This window comes from Notechis scutatus, chromosome 2, assembly GCF_049901735.1.
Source record: "Notechis scutatus isolate UNSWTSFEM ecotype Mainland chromosome 2, rNotScu1.2, whole genome shotgun sequence".
In the NCBI taxonomy this organism is placed as follows: domain Eukaryota; kingdom Metazoa; phylum Chordata; class Lepidosauria; order Squamata; family Elapidae; genus Notechis; species Notechis scutatus.
Genome location: NC_142010.1, coordinates 175558673 through 175577693, shown reverse-complemented (window position 1 = coordinate 175577693; position 19021 = coordinate 175558673). Strand labels below are relative to the sequence as shown.

The following is a 19021-nucleotide window of genomic DNA, read 5'->3' as shown; positions in this document are numbered from 1 at the left end:
TATATATATATATATATATATATATATATATATATATATATATATATATATATATATGCGATATGTAATACATAGTAGTTAGAAGATTATTGTTGTCAATTTAGAATGTGATAATTAAAAATGACTATATTATGGTACATTTTTATAACAAATTAAAGGGGAATTAATTGAGGGAATGTATAAGGTAAAGGGGTAGCAAACTCGAATTGACAATTAAAGGGGATAACTTTTGAATTATTAGAACTAGTATGAAATTTATTGAGCAATGAATGGAATAACAGTATGTGACAAAATTACAAATGTGACGGATAAAAGTAAATATGTGTAATGAGATAATATTGTAAAACAAAACATGAGAATATTTAAAGAAAAATGAAATAACGGGAATTGGATAAAATAAGTAATGAATATAAGAATATTTGAGAATTTAAAGGAAAATGGAATAAGTAACAATATATGAAACTGAATATGAAAGATTAATATATTGTGGGGAAAAGAGAGCAGGAGTATTAGATACGTCCACTGTCTATATGAGGGGTAGGGGGATAAAAAAATATTGATATTCAGAAATATTGAATTTATCAGACCTGAACATTTTAATTTTACAAAAATATACACAGCTTGGAACTGCCTATATTCTCAGATGATTCCTTAATAATATTTTGTCCCTTTGTAAGAACTTGTTTTCAAGTTCTCATGTTTTCACTGTCTCATTAATTGGAAATGACAATCCCGGTCACAACTGCAGCTACAACCTGAAGACTACCTGTACGTGACAAAGGTATGTCACATATTTCATATATACTTTATATTCAATAATGCCTATATAATATTTATGCTAAATTAATGATAACTATTTTACCTTGAAACATGCTCTACTGCATCTTGGAAAAATACCAGCTTGACCTCTTTAGAGCTTGTTATATTATAATCATCAAGATAGTCTTGTAAAACTCCTATAATCTTTTCCATGTCAGGTAATTCTTCATAAATTCGTTCAGCTTTTTCTATTCCAATCTACATGGCAGAAAAATCAGATGAATATAATAAAATGATAATGACAATTGAGAACAGATGCTAATCAAAGAAATGTAGCGATGACAGGAGTGAAACAATGTTGACAGAGATTATACAAAATTAAGCATGCGGAGAGAAAAGTAGCTTGTCACATCTCCTGGATCTATTAATTAACTTAAAATGTTTTGGGTAAGATGGTTCCTTGTGAATGTAGGTGTGCTGAAAACCTATTCCCTTGTTTTTGACTCCCTGTCATGGATTCATGGGAAGCACTATAGCAAGTTAACAGTTAGTCCAATGAACCATCTTCTTTTTTATGTTCTTAAACTTCATAGCATTTTATTTATTAATGAATGCATATCCTAGTTTTCAACTATACCATCCTTTCAAGCAATTTGGAATATGTCATAAGATACTCCCTGGCCGATTGATAGGGGAGAAATGAGGACTCATCAAGGTGATTATTGTTCCACTGCTCAGCAATGAACAGAAGGGAATACATCATTTTCAGATGCTTTCAATTTGCAACTATCTAAATCTAAATGATCTATCTAAACCATTTCCCAAGGGCTTAACTTTAACCTCTGTTTGTTTTCTTGTTTTTCCTTTCCAACTTGATGAGCTCAGCGGTGGAAAATGTTATATTTGCAGTACACATATCTGTCACACTCCAAGACTTCCTTTTACAAATATAACTTCATATTCTTATTCATTTATGAAGATAACCTCCAAGAAAATATACATATTTGGTTTCTTGGTGGAAAAAAACTGACATCATGAAAGTATGCTTTTTTAATCCCCTTGTCATCCAAGCAGAAATCATAATCTAAGTCCATGACCTATTGATGCTGTCAACTGTTATAAATGAATCTTCCAAATTTGCAGTGAGACTCTCTATTTGACATACTGTATATAAATAAGCTTCCAGAAGATGCCTGGAGCAGGGAAGTCTCCCTTTCCTTGGCTGTACATCTAACAAATCATTTGAAGTCTAGAATTTAGTCTTTTGGAAAATTTATAAAAAAACCTAGTGCATGTTTTTTTGCTGACACCAGATCTATGTTTTGATTTGAAGTCCAGGAGGTCCACAAACCTTCTCAGCGTCCAAAGATTTGTTCTTCAAAAAGAAATGACAGAACAAGGACTATCACTTAAAACAATTTTGTATCTTTATTATAATTAATATCTGTGCATATTGAAGACATTTCCTTCTAAAACTGAAGGTAAATTCAATTTAATGAATCACATCACAGTTATATAGGTAAATATTTAATTAATAGATTTAGTGAAACGAGTCTCAGTACCTCAGAGATTACTCTAGGAATTATTCCAAAGCAAAGGAGCAAGAAAACCATCAACATGTTCACTCCATATGTTTGTGCCATGGCCATCTGCTGATCAGCTGTTTACTGATTTGATCTGTCAGTTCTGAAAGCAGCTCAAAATTTATTCCTAAATGTGACACTTCCACAAAATCTAATAGACACTTCAATTCGGAAAACATTCCATCTCAATAAAAGAGACACCATCATTTGGGGGGGAAGGAATTCCGTGAATGTTATTTAGCCTAGGCATCATTCCGTTCTAATACTTAATAATTATGTAGATTTTTCATATAAAAAAATAACGGATGTGTACAAACTAACAGAGATGTTGGCAGAGAGTGGTTTTAAACTTCATTCTTGCCTTTTCTTTCTTTGGGGTCTATTTTTATTTATTATTTATTTATTATTTATTTATTATTTATTATTTATTTATTTATTTATTTGTTTATTTATTTATTATTTATTTATTTATTTATTATTTATTTATTTATTTATTTGGTTTGTCAATTGCTTACCAGGTAATAGGTATAAGTAAAAACATAGTTACGAATACATGGATACATATAAGAAAAATAAAAGAAACAATAGGACAGGAACGGTAGGCACACTGGTGAGCTTATGCACGCCCCCTACAGACCTCTTAGGAAAGGGGTGAGGTCAATAGTAGAAAGTTTAAGGTTAAAGTTTTTGGGGTTTGGAGAAGAAACCACAGAGTCAGGTAGAGCAGTGATCCCCAACCTTTTCGACGCCGCGGCCCGGTTCCGGCATCAGCTGGGCGCCGCGGCCCGGTACCGGCGTCAACTGGGCGCCGCCATCTTTTTGAGCGAAAAAGTGCTTCCGTTAGCGTCACGGAAGCACTTTTTCGTCAAAAAGATGGCGGCGCCAGCGCTTCGGTGAGCTTTTCGGGTAGAAATGGCTTTCTACCGGAAAAGCTCACGAGCGCTAGCGCCGCCATCTTTTTGATGAAAAAGTGCTTCCGGTGAGCTTTCTACCGGAAAAGCTCACCGGAAGCACTTTTTACCAAAAAGATGGCGGCGCCAACAACCAGCGGCCTGGTAAGGCTTGTTCCATGACCCGGTGCCGGTCCGCGACCCGGCGGTTGGGGACCCCTGAGGTAGAGTATTCCAGACACTGATCACTCTGTTGCTGAAGTCGTATTTCCTGCAATCAAGTTTGGTGCGGATTATCTTTAGCTTGTATCTATTGTATGCTTTTGTATTGTTTTGGTTGAAGCTGCAGTATTCATTGACAGGTAGGACATTGCAATATATGATTTTATATACTATACTTAGATCAGACCGAAAGCGGCATAGTTCTAGGTCTTCTAGGTCTAGAATTTCAAGTCTGGTGGCATAAGGTATTCTGCAACCAGTAGAGGAGTGGAGAACTGTTCTTGTGAAATATTTCTGGACTTTCTCAACTGTGTTAATATCAGATACATAATGTGGGTTCCAGACTGATGAGCTGTATTCGAGTATTGGTCTAGCAAATGCTTTGTATGCTCTAGTTAGTAGTGTAATATTACCAGAGAAAAAGCTACGTAAGTTTAGGTTAACAACTCTTAATGCCTTTTTGGCTATGTAGTTACAGTGAGCTCTAGCACTTAGATCATTAGAGATGAGTATTCCAAGGTCCTTTACAGAGCTTGGATCATCAACAAGGTCTTGACTATTCAGCCTGTATTTTATTTTCTGGGTTGTTTTTTTTTTGCCAATATGTAAGACAGAGCATTTATTTGTTGATATTCGAAGTTGCCATTTGTTTGACCATTCTGATACATAGTCGAGGTCTTTTTGAAGGGTAGCAGTATTGTCTGTGGTGTTGAATGGCTTTACATCGTCAGTGAAGAGGACACAGTTGCTCTTAATATGATCACAGAGGTCATTTATGTAGAGTATGAAGAGAGTTGGTCCTAGAACACTGCCTTGGGGGACACCACTGTTGACAGGTACAGAATTTGATAGGATGTTCCAATTTTGACCATTTGTTGCCTGTTTGACAGGAATGCTTCTATCCAGTTATGCAGGTGTCCAGAGATACCATAAGATTTTAGTTGTAGGAGTAGTTTGTCGTGTACTACTGAATCAAAGTCTTTACAGAAGTCTAGGTAGATTGCGTCTATTGCTTTGCTCTGATCGAGTTGCGTAGTCCATATGTTTTTGCAGTGTAAGAGTTGCAGATTGCAGGATAGTTTTTTTCTGAAACCAAATTGTTTATTAGAGAGTAGGTTGTTTGTCTCTAAGTGGAGGATAATGGATTGGTTAATAATTGATTCCATGACTTTACAGGTGACACAGCATAAAGAGATTGGTATGTAATTTTCAACTAGGCTGGGGTCTCCCTTTTTGAAGATGGGGATGACCGTGGCTTGTGACCATAATTTTGGCGAGGAGCTGGCCCTGAAAGATTTTTCAAAGATTATGCTTAGAGGTTCGGCTATGGCAGTGGATAGCTTTTTTAAGAAGTAGGCACATATTCCATCTGGTCCAATAGATAGAGATGGTTTTAGATTGCGTAGTGCTTTTTCAACATTGTTTTCTGTAAAATCGATATGTATTAGATCATTGTAGTTGTCTGTGGTTCGACTAGGAAATACTGCGCATGATCCATTGCTGTTTACAAATACTGAGCTAAAGAATGTGTTAAAGAGGTTGGCTTTAATGGTGTCATCGTTGCAGTCTTTACCATTAGGTCCTTTCAGGGGTGGGATGGACCTTGTATACAGTATTTGAAACAATATCTTCGTACATATGATTTTCTTTAATATTTACTGCATTTATATTCATTTCATTATATTCCCTTCAAGGCCTGCATTTGGATTTTTTTGGGGAAATTGAATATTTTTTCAGATCAGGAAAATAAATTGATTTTAAAATAAGATACTATATTTACTGTTCAAGCCTCTCTATTATTGATCTAAAAACACTTTCATGGTTTTGTTGAATTCCAGCAGCAAATGTCTGATTATAAGATTGTTATTGTAATACTGGATGCTGAAATCCATATACTTTTCATAAGAGTAAATCAACTTCGGCCATAGAAAGACTGATATAGACGGACATTTTTTATAAAATATATAAAGGTAATCATAAAGTTATGATTCTATATATACTCACCTTAATGTAATCTCCAAATAAGATAGGTTTGGATGCAAATGAGTCTGGGTCAGTTGAAACTCCAAAATATTTGCCTAAAAATTAAAATAATAGGTTTGCTGATTTGTAAGTACAGAATGTTTATGAATAAAAAAACAATCAGACATATACAAACACATTAAGTAAGGATTCTTACTGGCCATGTCGCTTAACATAGAATAAAAATATTGTTTATCTTCATTGCAGATGAGACGGTCATGAAAAATTCTCTGACACTCATGACAGAATAGTCTAAATATCTGATTCTGGTCTCGAACTGATACAGGATCACACTGCAGTATGCCTATATAGAAAAACAAATGTTATTTACACAACAAGCAATCTTCAATATTTTTAAAAATATGTACATATTCACCAACTGATAATTCTAACATCAAACTATTATTCTGTGCAAATCACAACAGATTATTATAAATGCAATTTGCAAGTAAATATTTTTCTGCGACATGCTACTGTTTCTAAGGTATTCAAAAGAACACACAAAGAATTATTCTAGATAAGACAAAAAGCCAATTACTGAAGGGAAGCCCACAATTAAAATATGATCATAGTAACAATTATTGGTCATGTTCTGCAGTTTCTGGAATTAAGAGGCATACTGCCTCAGATCATGGCAAGACATAGCTTATCATGACTAGGAGGAACAAGCCTGTCCTAGTTATGTTCAACATCTGTGGCCTTCATTTTCATCCCCCAGTGTGACAATCAGATTAGTGTCAGTTCTTTGATGTGTTGATTGCAGTGCACACTCCTGTAATTGGTCTGTGAGAATAGCCTTGGGAGACAGGAGGAGGAAGAACTGCAGCCTAAGCAATGTTCAGAGAAGAGATATCTCAGCCCACAGAAGGAATGAGAGTGGAGAAAGGAACCCTCTCTAATTCTCTGGAAACTAAAGGAGAGGAAGGGGAGAAATGCTTTCAGATTCGCAAGACTCTGTTACTATAACCTTACAATAAAGATAGTGTCAGTACTCATGTTTTTGTTTTCTTGACTGGATTGCCTCAAAGGGATATGAGCTATGTAACAAATATAGTAATGTTTCAAATATAGTTTATATTTTTATTATACTTTTACAATCTGTTTTGTGAGTTTTTACATGGAATAGCGTGTTAACAGCCTAGTGTGTTAAACTAAGTAACTGAATCTTTAATTCTAAGAATTTTAAGATTTTTTTATACATGGCAGAAGGTCAAAAGAATTATTATATAACAGTGGAAGATGAATCCACTCCTAACTTCTAGAAATAGATACCTGATATATGCAATTCTTCAAAATGTCTTGAGGGAAGTTCAAGCAAGAAATAGTATTTTTGATTAAGTTGGTCAATTTTTTTAAGAAAAGTTTTGCAACTAGAATGTATTTTTTTTCCTTTTCTTTGGTTAATTCATTTGAGGTATGTTGAACATATTCTAACCATTAATCATATTCTCATCCTATGAATTTGTCTAATATTTTTTAAAACTCTCTAATAGGGTGGCTAGCAGTATCTATTTTATACGAATGAATTCTACACATAGAAGTAAAACATTTCTCTTATCTGTCCTAATCTTCATTCAAGTTCACTGGATGAATTCAGGTTATACAGGTAATCCTCAAGTTATGACCACAATTGAGTCCAAAATTTATATTGTTAAGTAAAACATTTGTTAAGTGAGTTTGTACCATTTTACAACTTTTATTGCCAATATTTGTTAAGTGAATCATTGCATTTGTTATGGTTAAATTAATCTGGATTCCCCATTGAATTTGTTTGTCAAGTCACAAAAGGAGATCACATGACTCCAGAACACTGCAACTGTCATAAATATGAACCAGTTACCAAGCATGTGAATTTTGACCATGTGACCATGGGGATGCTGTAACAGTCATAAGTGTGAAAGTCATAAGTCACTGTTTTCAGTGCTGTTGTAACACTAAATGAACTGTTGTAAATCGATGGCTACCTGTAGTATTCAGGGAATACTTCCCCTCAAACATGCATCATTTTAAGCACCTACATAATGCTCCTTACTTGCTTTTTTTCTAAGCTAAAAAGCTTCAAATATTTTAATATTTTTGCAGACTTTGGTCATTATGGTTACTGTTTTCTGCACTTTCTTAGGTCCCATATATACATGTAATTGATACAATTTTTTAATATATGGTGTTCTTCTTGAGGTAATTATGAGGACAGAAGTAGGGTAATCAAATAAGTTCAATTTACAAAGGTATACAATATCGGGATTTTATTTTTCATTTCTAGAAAATCCTAGTGATTCTCAATATAGCATTTGCCTTTCTTCAAGCATCCTTATACCGCACTGACATTTTCATTAAGCTGTCTTCCTACCTGGAGCCCCCTTATCTGACTTAAGCATGGTATATAAAATCATACATTGCAATGTCCTACCTGTCAATGAATACTTCAGCTTCAACCATAACAACACAAGAGCACACAATAGATACAAACTCAAAGTAAACCGCACCAAACTTGATTGCAGGAAATACGACTTCAGCAATAGAGTGGTCAATGTCTGGAATACTCTACCCGACTCTGTAGTTTCTTCCCCAAACCCCAAAAACTTTAACCTTAGACTGTCTACTATTGACCTCACCCCTTTCCTAAGAGGTCTGTAGGGGCGTGCATAAAGCGCACCAACGTGCCTACCGTCCCTGTCCTATTGTTTCTCTTATTCTTTTATTTTTCTTATATGTACCCATTTCATGTATTCACAACTATGTATACATTTATACTTATTATCTTGTAAACAATTGGCAAATCAAATAAATAAATAAATAAAATAAGAAAGAGGCTGAGCTCCTTGAACACCAGGGGACATTCTCTGCAATACTCAGCAGCTTAGCAGCAGGATTCAACCAAGTGAAAAATCTGCTGCGATCCATTGTATGCAAACAGCTCAATATTAACCATCAAAAATGGTCTTTATATTGATTTTGAATTCTTGACCCCTATCTATTTTTGTTTTACCACACACAAAGCTCTTTTCTACTTCATTTAGTTTTATGCCTCTCTTGACATACCTATCACTTCTTCATAGTGAAGTATTTACTATAATGTACATTTATAACACATTCTTTTAGACATAGCTATTTTGATTAGCACATCATATATTCTGCTTTTCCTTCTTTTCACCAACATTTGCACATATTAAGATGGCTTCATCCATTATCTCTTTACTAAACATTCTACCAAGGTACACAAGGATGAACAATAGAGCTATCAAATTTCACTTTTAAAAAGGGGTTGCCTAATTAACTAATATGCTGATATGGAAAGGTACTTTAGTTTCTGTATACATACACAAAATTAAGCTATACTCAGACATAATAAAAGCTATCCCCCTGGAAAACTTGCAATAACCACCCAATTTTGTGTAAAAAAATTAGTATCAGTCATATCACCAAATATGCTATAAGGAAAACACCAATCTATCTTATTGGAAACATTGTACAGAATGTCATGTCGGACACAGAAAACTGCACAAGGATTTTTATAGTACAAGGAATATTTGTATTATATTTCCATGACATGGCAATCAAAAATTATTCTTGGAGGCTCACATAAAAATACTATGAAAAATCACCTCACAGAAAAATAAAAACACAGTGAAATTACGTAAATGAAAAGAAAATAGAATATAGCAACCACAACTCAAATCATGGATTGGATCTCAGAAAAGGCTTGCTTTTTAGAAACTTTCCTCAGCATAGGGGAAGCCAGCTTGACCTCCATGGAGAGGCTATTTCACAATTTATTTATTTATTTATTTATTTTGTCAAGCGATTATAAGATAACAGGTATAAGTATAAGCATGGTTATGAATACATGAAATGGATATGAATAAAAAAGAAACAATAGGACAGGGACGGTAGGCACGATGGTACACTTATGCACACCCCCTACAGACCTCTTAGGAAAGGGGTGAGGTCAATAGTAGGCTGTCTAAGGTTAAAGTTTTGGGGGTTTGGGGAAGGAACCAGTCAGGTAGAGCAGGGATCCCCAACCTTTTTGGCCTTGTGACCCGGTACCGGCATCAGCTGGGCGCCGCAGCCAGTACCGGCATCAACTGGGCGCCGCCATCTTTTTGACGAAAAAGTGCTTCCGGTGACCTCACGGAAGCACTTTTTCATCAAGATGGTGGCGCCAGCGCTCGGTGAGCTTTTTCGGGTAGAAATGGCTTTCTGCCGGAAAAGCTCACGAGCATAGCGCCGCCATCTTTTTGATGAAAAAGTGCTTCGGTGAGCTTTCTACCGGAAAAGCTCACCGGAAGCACTTTTTACCAAAAAGATGGCGGCCACACTCAGCGGCCTGGTAAGAGTTGTTCCGCGGACCGGTGTCGGTCCGCGGACTGGCGATGGGGACCCCTGAGGTAGAGTATTCCAGACATTGACTACTCTGTTGCTGAAGTCGTATTTCCTGCAATCAAGTTTGGTGCAGTTTACCTTGACTTTGCATCTATTGTGTGCTCTTGTATTGTTATGGTTGAAGCTGAAGTATTTATTGACAGGTAGGATGTTGCAATGTATAATTTTATGTACTATACTTAGATCAGAGCAAAGGCGTCATAGTTCTAGGTTGTCTAGATGTAGAATTTCAAGTCTGGTGGCATAAGGTATTCTGCAACGAGTAGAGGAGTGGAGAACTCTTCTTGTGAAATATTTCTGGACTTTCTCCACTGTATTAATATCAGATACGTAATGCGGGTTCCAGACTGATGAGCTGTATTCAAGTATTGGTCTAGCAAATGTTTTGTATGCTCTTGTTAGTAATGTGATATTACCAGAGAAAAAGCTACGTAGGATTAGGTTAACAATTCTTAATGCCTTTTTGGCTATGTAGTTACAGTGGGCTCTAGCACTTAGATCATTAGAGATGAGTAGTTGCTCTTAATATGATCACAGAGATCATTTATGTAGAGAATGAAGAGAGTTGGTCCAAGAACACTGCCTTGGGGGACCCCACTAATGACAGGTACAGAATTTGATAGGACGCTCCCAATTTTGACCATTTGTTGTATACTTCTATCTAGTTATGCAGGTGTCCAGAGATACCATAAGAAATGCTAGCATTTCAGCAGAAAAGAAGCATCTCCTTGTCTCAAAACCAAAATACGGGAGCTATGAAAACTACTAATTCATGTTTATTATTAATCATACAATCATATCTAGAGAGGACTGCAGGATGCAATCTTACCAGTTTACCAAGTAAACTTGATTCTATTCACTAAACAAAAACCTATCCGTGTTTGGAATGTTGACAGCATTATTGTTGCTCATATAAAACGGCAGGGAAGAGGTACACTTTAATATAGTCAGCCAGGGTTCCCCCCCCACCAGATATGCTTAGGGGATCTATGTGGAACTCAAGAGCTATTCTGGAAAATAAAGATGTTGCAAAGTAGACATAGGATTGGAACTAATGCCTCAATCTTGTTTATCTGTATATTTAAATTAAATAAACCTGGACTATAAAGTTTGATCAGCCTACTGATACTTTTAACTGTGAAAATTCTTTCCTCCCTCTCTATTTTTTAAAGTCCATATCTAGAATATTATCCTTATTCCTGGAAGGATATTGACAAACTGGAGTGTATCCAGAAGAAAGCAACCAAAATAATTTGGGCCCTGGAAGGAAAAATTTATGAGGCACTTGGAGACTTGGAGACATTTGGTATATTTCCTCTGGGAAAGAGAAGACTGCAGTCAGATATGCATTTGAATGGCTGCCATGTAGAAGACAGGGTAGATTTGCTTCGTGTTGTTTCAGAACACAAGCCAAAAATAAATGGATTTAAATTATAATGAGGCAAATTTTGATTGGATGGTTAAGGAGCATTTTCTAATGGTGCAAGCTGTTCTGTAGTGAAATTCTGTAGTTGCAGCGGGAGAGGGTGTGGATTTTCTTCGCTGGACGAACTTAAACAGAGACTGAATGGACATCTGTTGGAGATGTAGTAATAAGGTTTCTACACTAAATGTGGAACTGAACTCAATATTCTCAATTTCAATAACTTGTAGTTATGTGATCTTTAATTCTTAGAATTCTCAGCAATGGTCATCTTGGCTGTGGAATACTGGGATCTGAAATTCTTGCATCTGGAAGTTGCCAAACTTGGGAAACACCAGAAAAGATGAGTTCTAATCATTATATTATCTGATTTTATGTGTGCTTTAGGAAATACAATAAAGGTAATTGTCCACTTCATTTCAGAGAAAAGTACATCAGAAATATATAGTTAATTAATTTTGGACCACATAAGCCAGCAAATATTATAATATTTGGCATTATATATTGTATATTTTAGATTTCACTAGGGCTATAACACAAATTATTTTATTTATAATTGCACTGGATTCATCTGCTTTTTGAGTATGATTGGTACAAATTGTACCACTCTGATTTGAAGTTTTCTCTAAACTTCTTCAAAACGGGCATCTTTGTTCAAGAATGGGGCAGCAGTTCTTAGTCTACTGTGTTAAGTATGATACCTTTATGAAAGAGTATGCTAGCAATAATGTTATTTATGACTAAAATATGAAAACAAATCATAAAGTGAATTATCAATATTTGTTATTAATACAGGTAGTCCTCAACTTACAACAGTTCATTTAATGAGCATTCAAAGTTACAAGGGCACTGAAAAAAGTGACCTATGACCATTTTCCACACTTATGACTGTGGCAGCATCCCCATAATCATGTGATTTATATTCGGATGCTTGACAACTGACTCACATTTATGATGGTTGCAGTGTCCCAGAGTCATGTTATCTCCTTTTGTGGCCTTATGACAAGTAAAGTCAATGGAGAAAACAGATTAACTTAACAACTGTGTTTCTAATTTAAGAACTGCAGTGATTCACTTAACAAATGTGGCAAGAAAAGCTGTAAAATGGGGCAAAATTCACTTAACAAATTTCTTACCGAGCAACATAAACTTTGAGCTCAATTGTGGTTGTAAGTTGAGGACTACCTGTACAGAAAAAAAAAATTAAATGTATGTAATGTGATAAATATAGAGAATAATTGCTGAAGATGTGGGCACAGAATCTGAATAACAAAAAATTAATATATGGAATAGATATAACTTACCTTGGACACATTTTGACAAATCACGTAAATTAAATACATAATGAGATTTTGCTGGTGTTGGGAGCAGATCAATGCTCATTCTTTGATATATTTCAACAGCAGCCTCCACTATACTACTTGCACACTGCTTTACTACTTGGGCAAATTCAGCTAGGAAGCCTTTCAGAATTGCCTAGACCAAGGGAAAAATAATGTAAAACACAAAGCTAAATATTTAAATGTGTTTCTTTCTTTTACAACAGTTTTGTTTTTACAAAATCACTAAAAGTGAATTAATCTATAGTTCTGTACAAAGTGCTGAAATTCTTCATCTACTTTGAGTACCATTTTTTTACATCTATCAAAATTCCCAAAATCATTATGATGGGAGTGCCAATTCATAATTTGCAAACAAATTAAAGCAATAAGGAAGCATCTGAAAGCAAGAGTGTTATGTTTCATTGCCAAACACTCACACAAGGTTCTGGATCAAGGCAGCTGATAGAAAAAAAATTCTATTGTGCATCAGAGCAATTCATCTATTCACAGCTGGAACATATAGCTTTGGCTTGCTTTTTTAAACACTATAATTTTCTTTAATTTGTAAAGCTACAGAAAGAAAGAATGCATCTGGAAGGTATGCAGAGAACATTATCTGTACAAATGAGCATTAAACGTACTAATGTTTTTATCCTGAAAACCTTTTCTTCAGAAAAAGGGATCTGAAAAAAAGTAAATTTTGTCAGTTTGTACACAAGGTAGTCTTGTCTAGCCCAGTTTGTTTATTTAAAAACTTTGTACGGGCACTCATTTTAAGAATGAAACTCTCAGCAGATCGATACAATACTAAAAACCAGAAAAGCAATTAAAACAATAAAGCCAAAAGCAGAAACCTGGGTCTGGTTGTTTATTTATAGAGGTACATTTGCTATTTTACATTCTGATCTAAATGAAATTACCAGTAGCTTTAGCCCAGCTGTCTATCTGGATCTTGCACTACACAACAATATGCTATGGCAGAAAGCCCAAAGAGTGCATACTTTGTTTCTTTTATGTACATAGATGGCGGTACTCACCTGAAAAATTTGTTTAAGACTATGTTCAGAGGGCGTTGGAAGGCACAGCATAGCAAAATGTCTTATGAAACGTGCGGTAACTGGATTACGTCCACCACCAGGAGGTGCACAAGCTGAACAAATAGTTACGTCCTGGGGACATGATGATTTGTGTGAGAAGTTAATAATCTGTGGCGCTATTACTTCTAAAGATCCCTGTTTCAAAGAATATATTTATACGTAAACCATCACTCAATATACTTGATATTCTATTCTTACTTCAATTTTTAATTTGGTATCAAAATACCTGTACTGTGAGCATAAAGGTTTAGCTCGAGTTTATACAATTCTGTGTTCTTCTACAGTTTTGAATATAAAAGAATCCAGATGGCATAACACAAGGAACTTGACAAATATTGACCTAGCCAAGTATAAGAGTAATTTGATTAGAAAACTGCTGTCCTCAAGTGGATTGTTTCTTCTGGTGTTTAAATTTCAGGAAAAAATCAGCAGATTTTACCTTCGTCAGAGCACAACTACTGACTGTGACCAGACATTAATAAATTAGGAAAAAAATACATAGTGTCATGCAGAGTATTCAAAACAGGTGCTTTACAAAATGTACTGTTAGTAATGGAACATCTCTTTAATGTGTTAAAATAGCTCCTCTCTCACATCTCCTTCAAAGGCTATTTCTGGCCCTCTGTGCATGTGTGCATAGGCACTTAGTTTTACTAATAGTCCTAGCAGAAACATTAGGTTGGAATATATGTCATGTCCCAGCATATAATTTGTATATATAGTGTTGTTGTTCTCTAGCCCCATCTAGTGGCCGGGGCCAAATACCAATCTGTATTGTTTGGAAGCTGACTCTCCCCTTTAAGAGTCATCTATCCATGAACCCTCATTCTCAAAACAAGTGCATCCTGGAAAGCCAGACTCCATTTCCTTTAACATTCAGAAAGAAACAGAAGCACCATGAAGAAATTTATTTATTTATCTGTTTATTTATCTATTTATTTTTATCCCAGTTTCAACCATCCTGTTCCTTTAATAAAGCATCCAGATCTATGCACACAGTCTGATTTATTGGAGGATAGGTGGATTTAGCTGCACATCAAGCTGCAAACAGAGTAACGTGTAATGAGGACAGAACAATATACATGCAGAAAACCAAACCCAACCTTTAACCCAACTGTGTAGCCTTGCAAAGGATGCAGTTTGCATTAACACTTTAAAGAGAGACAGACACTTAATTTGTGCCGATCTGCCTTGCAAAAAGCACTTCTTCTGAATAGTTTGCAGAATTCTATGCACTATGTCACTGGCCACATCTTAGTCCACTTCTGCCAAGGTACAGCTGCGTTCCTGGTAAGCTCCCCATTTTATCTGGCAGCTTGCCAAGGATATGATCGACTGGGAGAAGAGAGCATGCAAAGGTCGAGCTCCTACGCTACTTCATCGTGCTTCTTTCAGTTGTAATTGTCATGTGCCCTCTGATACGGGTCTGGAAATCCAATCACTCTGAAGAAAAGGGCACAGGAGGGAAGTCACCTTCACCCATTCTCCCTTCCAGCCTAATCATTCACATGGTAATGAGGTAAAGGATTGGGGAGCACTGGGCACCTGTGGTGACCTAAATAGCTTTTAGGCCTTGAGGCAGCCCAGACATGCCAGGACACAGAAGCGCCCAGGAGATAATACCATTAAGAGCTTTCTCTCTGAAACAGAATAGTTTATAACACATGGTTGCTTTTCCTGAAAAAAGGACATGATATATCATTCCTGCCTCCATTTCTCCTGATGGTTCCCCCGATAGTTATATCTGATCCAATCTGATATTTTGTCTTAAGGCTAGGAGGTGCATGCTAGTAATGGAGGTCACTGGGTAGCCAACACTGAATATTTTCAGTCTATTTTAGAGCATAAATTGAAGAATATCACATCAAAAATAGGAGCCCCAGGTCTTATAGAGATTTAACATATCCTTTTTGATTTTCATTTTAGACCAAACATTGCTAAAGAATGCACCTCTCAAAAGCAACCATTTTGTCAGTGAGTGTTGGCAGATTGTTAAGGCATAATATCTGCCTGGACCAAACATACACTGAAAAGAAAATATCGGATGAAGCAATATTTGAGCTTCCAGATGGAGGAATAGGATGTGGAAGTAATACACATGCCTTCAGCAACTTGCAGAGGGAATGTTCATATTTTCTGTTGTGAACATAGCTTCTCTCCAAATTTACCTTCTTTCTCCTGCTGCTACAATTGCCTAAAGTCATTGGGAGTTGGGCTGTATACAGATTTAAATAACAACTAGAACAACAACAGTTGGGAAATCTTCCAAATGCAATGACTCTTTTTGTTAAATCTGTGACACAAAAATATGGCATAGATATACACAGAGAACAGTAATAAATTAACAGCTCGTTCTACAGGGCAAAGCCTCCATTATATGCCATAGCGTTCATTGCCTGTATGAACTGGAGTGAAGAATGTCTCACAGAAACAACAAGCCTCAAAACTCTACATGCATCAGAATCCAGCCTTTGGGAAGGAGAGCAGTAATTAGCACTATTTATAGCATGTCTCTAATGAAAAATGGAATTAGAACAATCAAAGGCACTGAAAATAGACTTACATGGATTTCCTTCCAAAACAGCTTATCTCGGTCATAGAATCCTCCAAAGTCTTGGTACTGTCTAAGTAGTTCAATAGGGGGCTGTGAGCCATAACGATCCAGTTTCGGCATGTTTAAATCATCCACAAAAATGACCACTCTTTTTTTCCCTGGTGCTCCTGAACAATACATGAGGAAAGAAACCACTGATGGTAAGCCTTGCCATAAAATACATACCTACCCCAAATATTTAGTATTTCAGTGTGCAATAATTCTGCTAACTTTACAATTCTGATTCTTCAAATGTTCATTTACACTCGGGAAATGTTGAAAAATCCTAAAGCAAAGCTTTCCACAGGAATAAGCCTACCACAAATTCCGTGAAGCTCCATTGAGGTCCTTGAGCTTAAACAGACAGAAAATGCTTCTCATAGTAGGCTGAAAAGAAATATGCCTGAAAAAAGGATGGCGGGTAGATTGTGTGAAAGCATACATCATCATTTTGAAGAGCCACACTTGAAGATAGCCAGTCTCTTTCTCCCATGTACCACATATTTATACTTGCTGATGGAAGGGCAGATTGGTTATTGAAGACTGCCCATTTGAAACCAACATCTGTCTATGCTCTGGTTTCTAATCTGCAGGATAGTTAGCTGTTTGACAAATGTCAGGCAATGCAGCTCCCCTGGGAAATCAATATAGCAGAAGCTTGCTTGACTCAGAGGAATAAGCATGGAGAAGAAGGCAGGTTGGCATGTGTGTTAAGTATTTGCTACCCAAAAACACTAAGGAGGGAAGCTGATAAGTCTACGCATAACAGATTAAAAAATGTAATTACTTGTTATGAAAGCCGGGCTTGGCAAACAAAAGAAAGTAGACAGAATACTGCCCTAACATGAAAACAGGACACTTCTTTAAGAAACAAATACTTGGACACAGCCCTATTTTTTTATCTTGGGAAAAAACCAGGAAGGATGGATCTATATTAAAGGCTGCCAGTTGACTTCTTCTATGCTCTGATTTAATCTCTAAATGAATTGAGAATTTTATTAATTAAAATTGTGGGCGAGGTTTGAATGATTTCCATATTACTGTACAGAGAGTCCTCGACTTATGACAGTTCATTTAGTGACTGTTCAAAGTTACAGCGGCACTGAAAAAAAATGACCTATGACCATTTTTCACATGACCATTGTAGTATCCCCATGGTCACATGGTTTAGATTTGGCTACTTGACAACCAACTCACATTAATGACGGTTGCAGTGTCCTGGGGTCACGTGATCACCTTCTGCGACCTTCTGACAAGCAAAGTCAATGGAGAAGCCAGATTCATTTAACAACCGTATTACTAATTTAAGAACTGAAGTGATTCACTTAACAAATGTGGCGAGAAAAGTTGTAAAATGGGGCAAAGCTCACTAAACAAATTTCTTGCTTAGCAACATGAGTTTTGGCCTCAATTGTGGTCGTACGTTGAGAACTGCTCTTGCAATACCAAGAGGACAACTGATAAACTGTCGGGCCCAAAATAAAAAAGGACACCTGGCAATTCTTCCAAGCTGAGTTCTTTACTGTTTCACACCTACAGACAAAACCTTGCCGGACTGAGAACTCTACTATCTGCATTTACAATATACTCTGAGAACTATTAGGGAGGATGTGTCTTTGTCCTCTTTCTCTCATGTATAATATCTAGGCTAAGTTGCCTCTTACTCTTCTGGAATGCACCCCCTCCCACACGGGGATTCATCTCCTCACTACATTTCATCGCATAAACTGCACACAAACAGAGAGGAAGTTCTCAGAGATATATAATTTACTAACAGTTCAAAACATTTACTCAGAAAATACAAGAATATCTGATTTGTAGTTGTAGAGATATTTAATGTTTTTTTTAACAAAGGTAAAATGGCTATCTTAGAGCAAATATCTATGTAAAAGACTATATGCAATAGACTGAGCAAGATCAGATAATCAGTTCTAAGTAAAAACGGACATAAGCTGTCACTAATTCTGCATTTTTGAATCAGAAAAAAGAAAGCTTTATCAGAGGCAGAAAGGGAACAGTCCACAAAAACCAATTTGGGGTAATGATCATCAGTATTATATTCATGGGTGATATAATGGTTACTAAACAGTTGTCTGTAGTGAAAACCTGCTGAGGCCTCTCTGAAGTGAGACAATTGCCAAACAGGATGAAGACGTATGGCAATGTTTTAACATCCCTTCTGCAGAAGAAGCAGTTGCAAAGAAAGCTTATCACATCCTTAATAAGGCTTCCTTAGTAGGAAAAATTGAAGAGGTTGACTGGACAACAAGAGAACCTGAAGAGATCACACCGAAGGGATCAGAATCATCAGAAAGCAAACAAATCGCAGGGGGAAACAATTAAATCAGGCATACTACTTCCAAACGAACACAATTTTATCCTCAATAAATGGCATCTAAAAGGCTGTTGTTGTTAGTCGTGAAGTCGTGTCCGACCCATCGTGACCCCATGGACAATGTTCCTCCAGCTCTTCCTGTCCTCTACCATTCCCCGGAGTCCATTTAAGCTCACACCGACTGCTTCAGTGACTCCATCCAGCCACCTCATTCTCTAAAAGGCTACTGTCAACAAATGAGAAGTGTTTTTGCCTTATTGTACATATTCCTCAATAAACCCAAGCATTAAAGTAATGGATATCAGAAGAATTCAGTTTGTCAAACAAGACTTTAACACCATCAACCACTATGTATTTGACAGAGTGGGCTTGCTGACTAGTCACCTAGA

General features: G+C 36.3%; 1 protein-coding gene across 1 annotated transcript in view; it reads right to left on the bottom strand.

Moving 5' to 3' along the window:
• Window positions 1-19021, bottom strand: part of DNAH6 (dynein axonemal heavy chain 6) — a 181866-nt gene that overhangs the window by 86360 nt on the left and 76485 nt on the right. The window contains exons 40-45 of the mRNA XM_087957457.1: window positions 16268-16425; window positions 13645-13776; window positions 12590-12761; window positions 5634-5780; window positions 5459-5532; window positions 863-1017 (exon numbers count right to left, since the gene is read on the bottom strand). Coding sequence (XP_087813583.1) covers window positions 863-1017; window positions 5459-5532; window positions 5634-5780; window positions 12590-12761; window positions 13645-13776; window positions 16268-16425 — 838 coding nt within the window. The remainder of the gene's footprint in view (window positions 1-862; window positions 1018-5458; window positions 5533-5633; window positions 5781-12589; window positions 12762-13644; window positions 13777-16267; window positions 16426-19021) is intronic.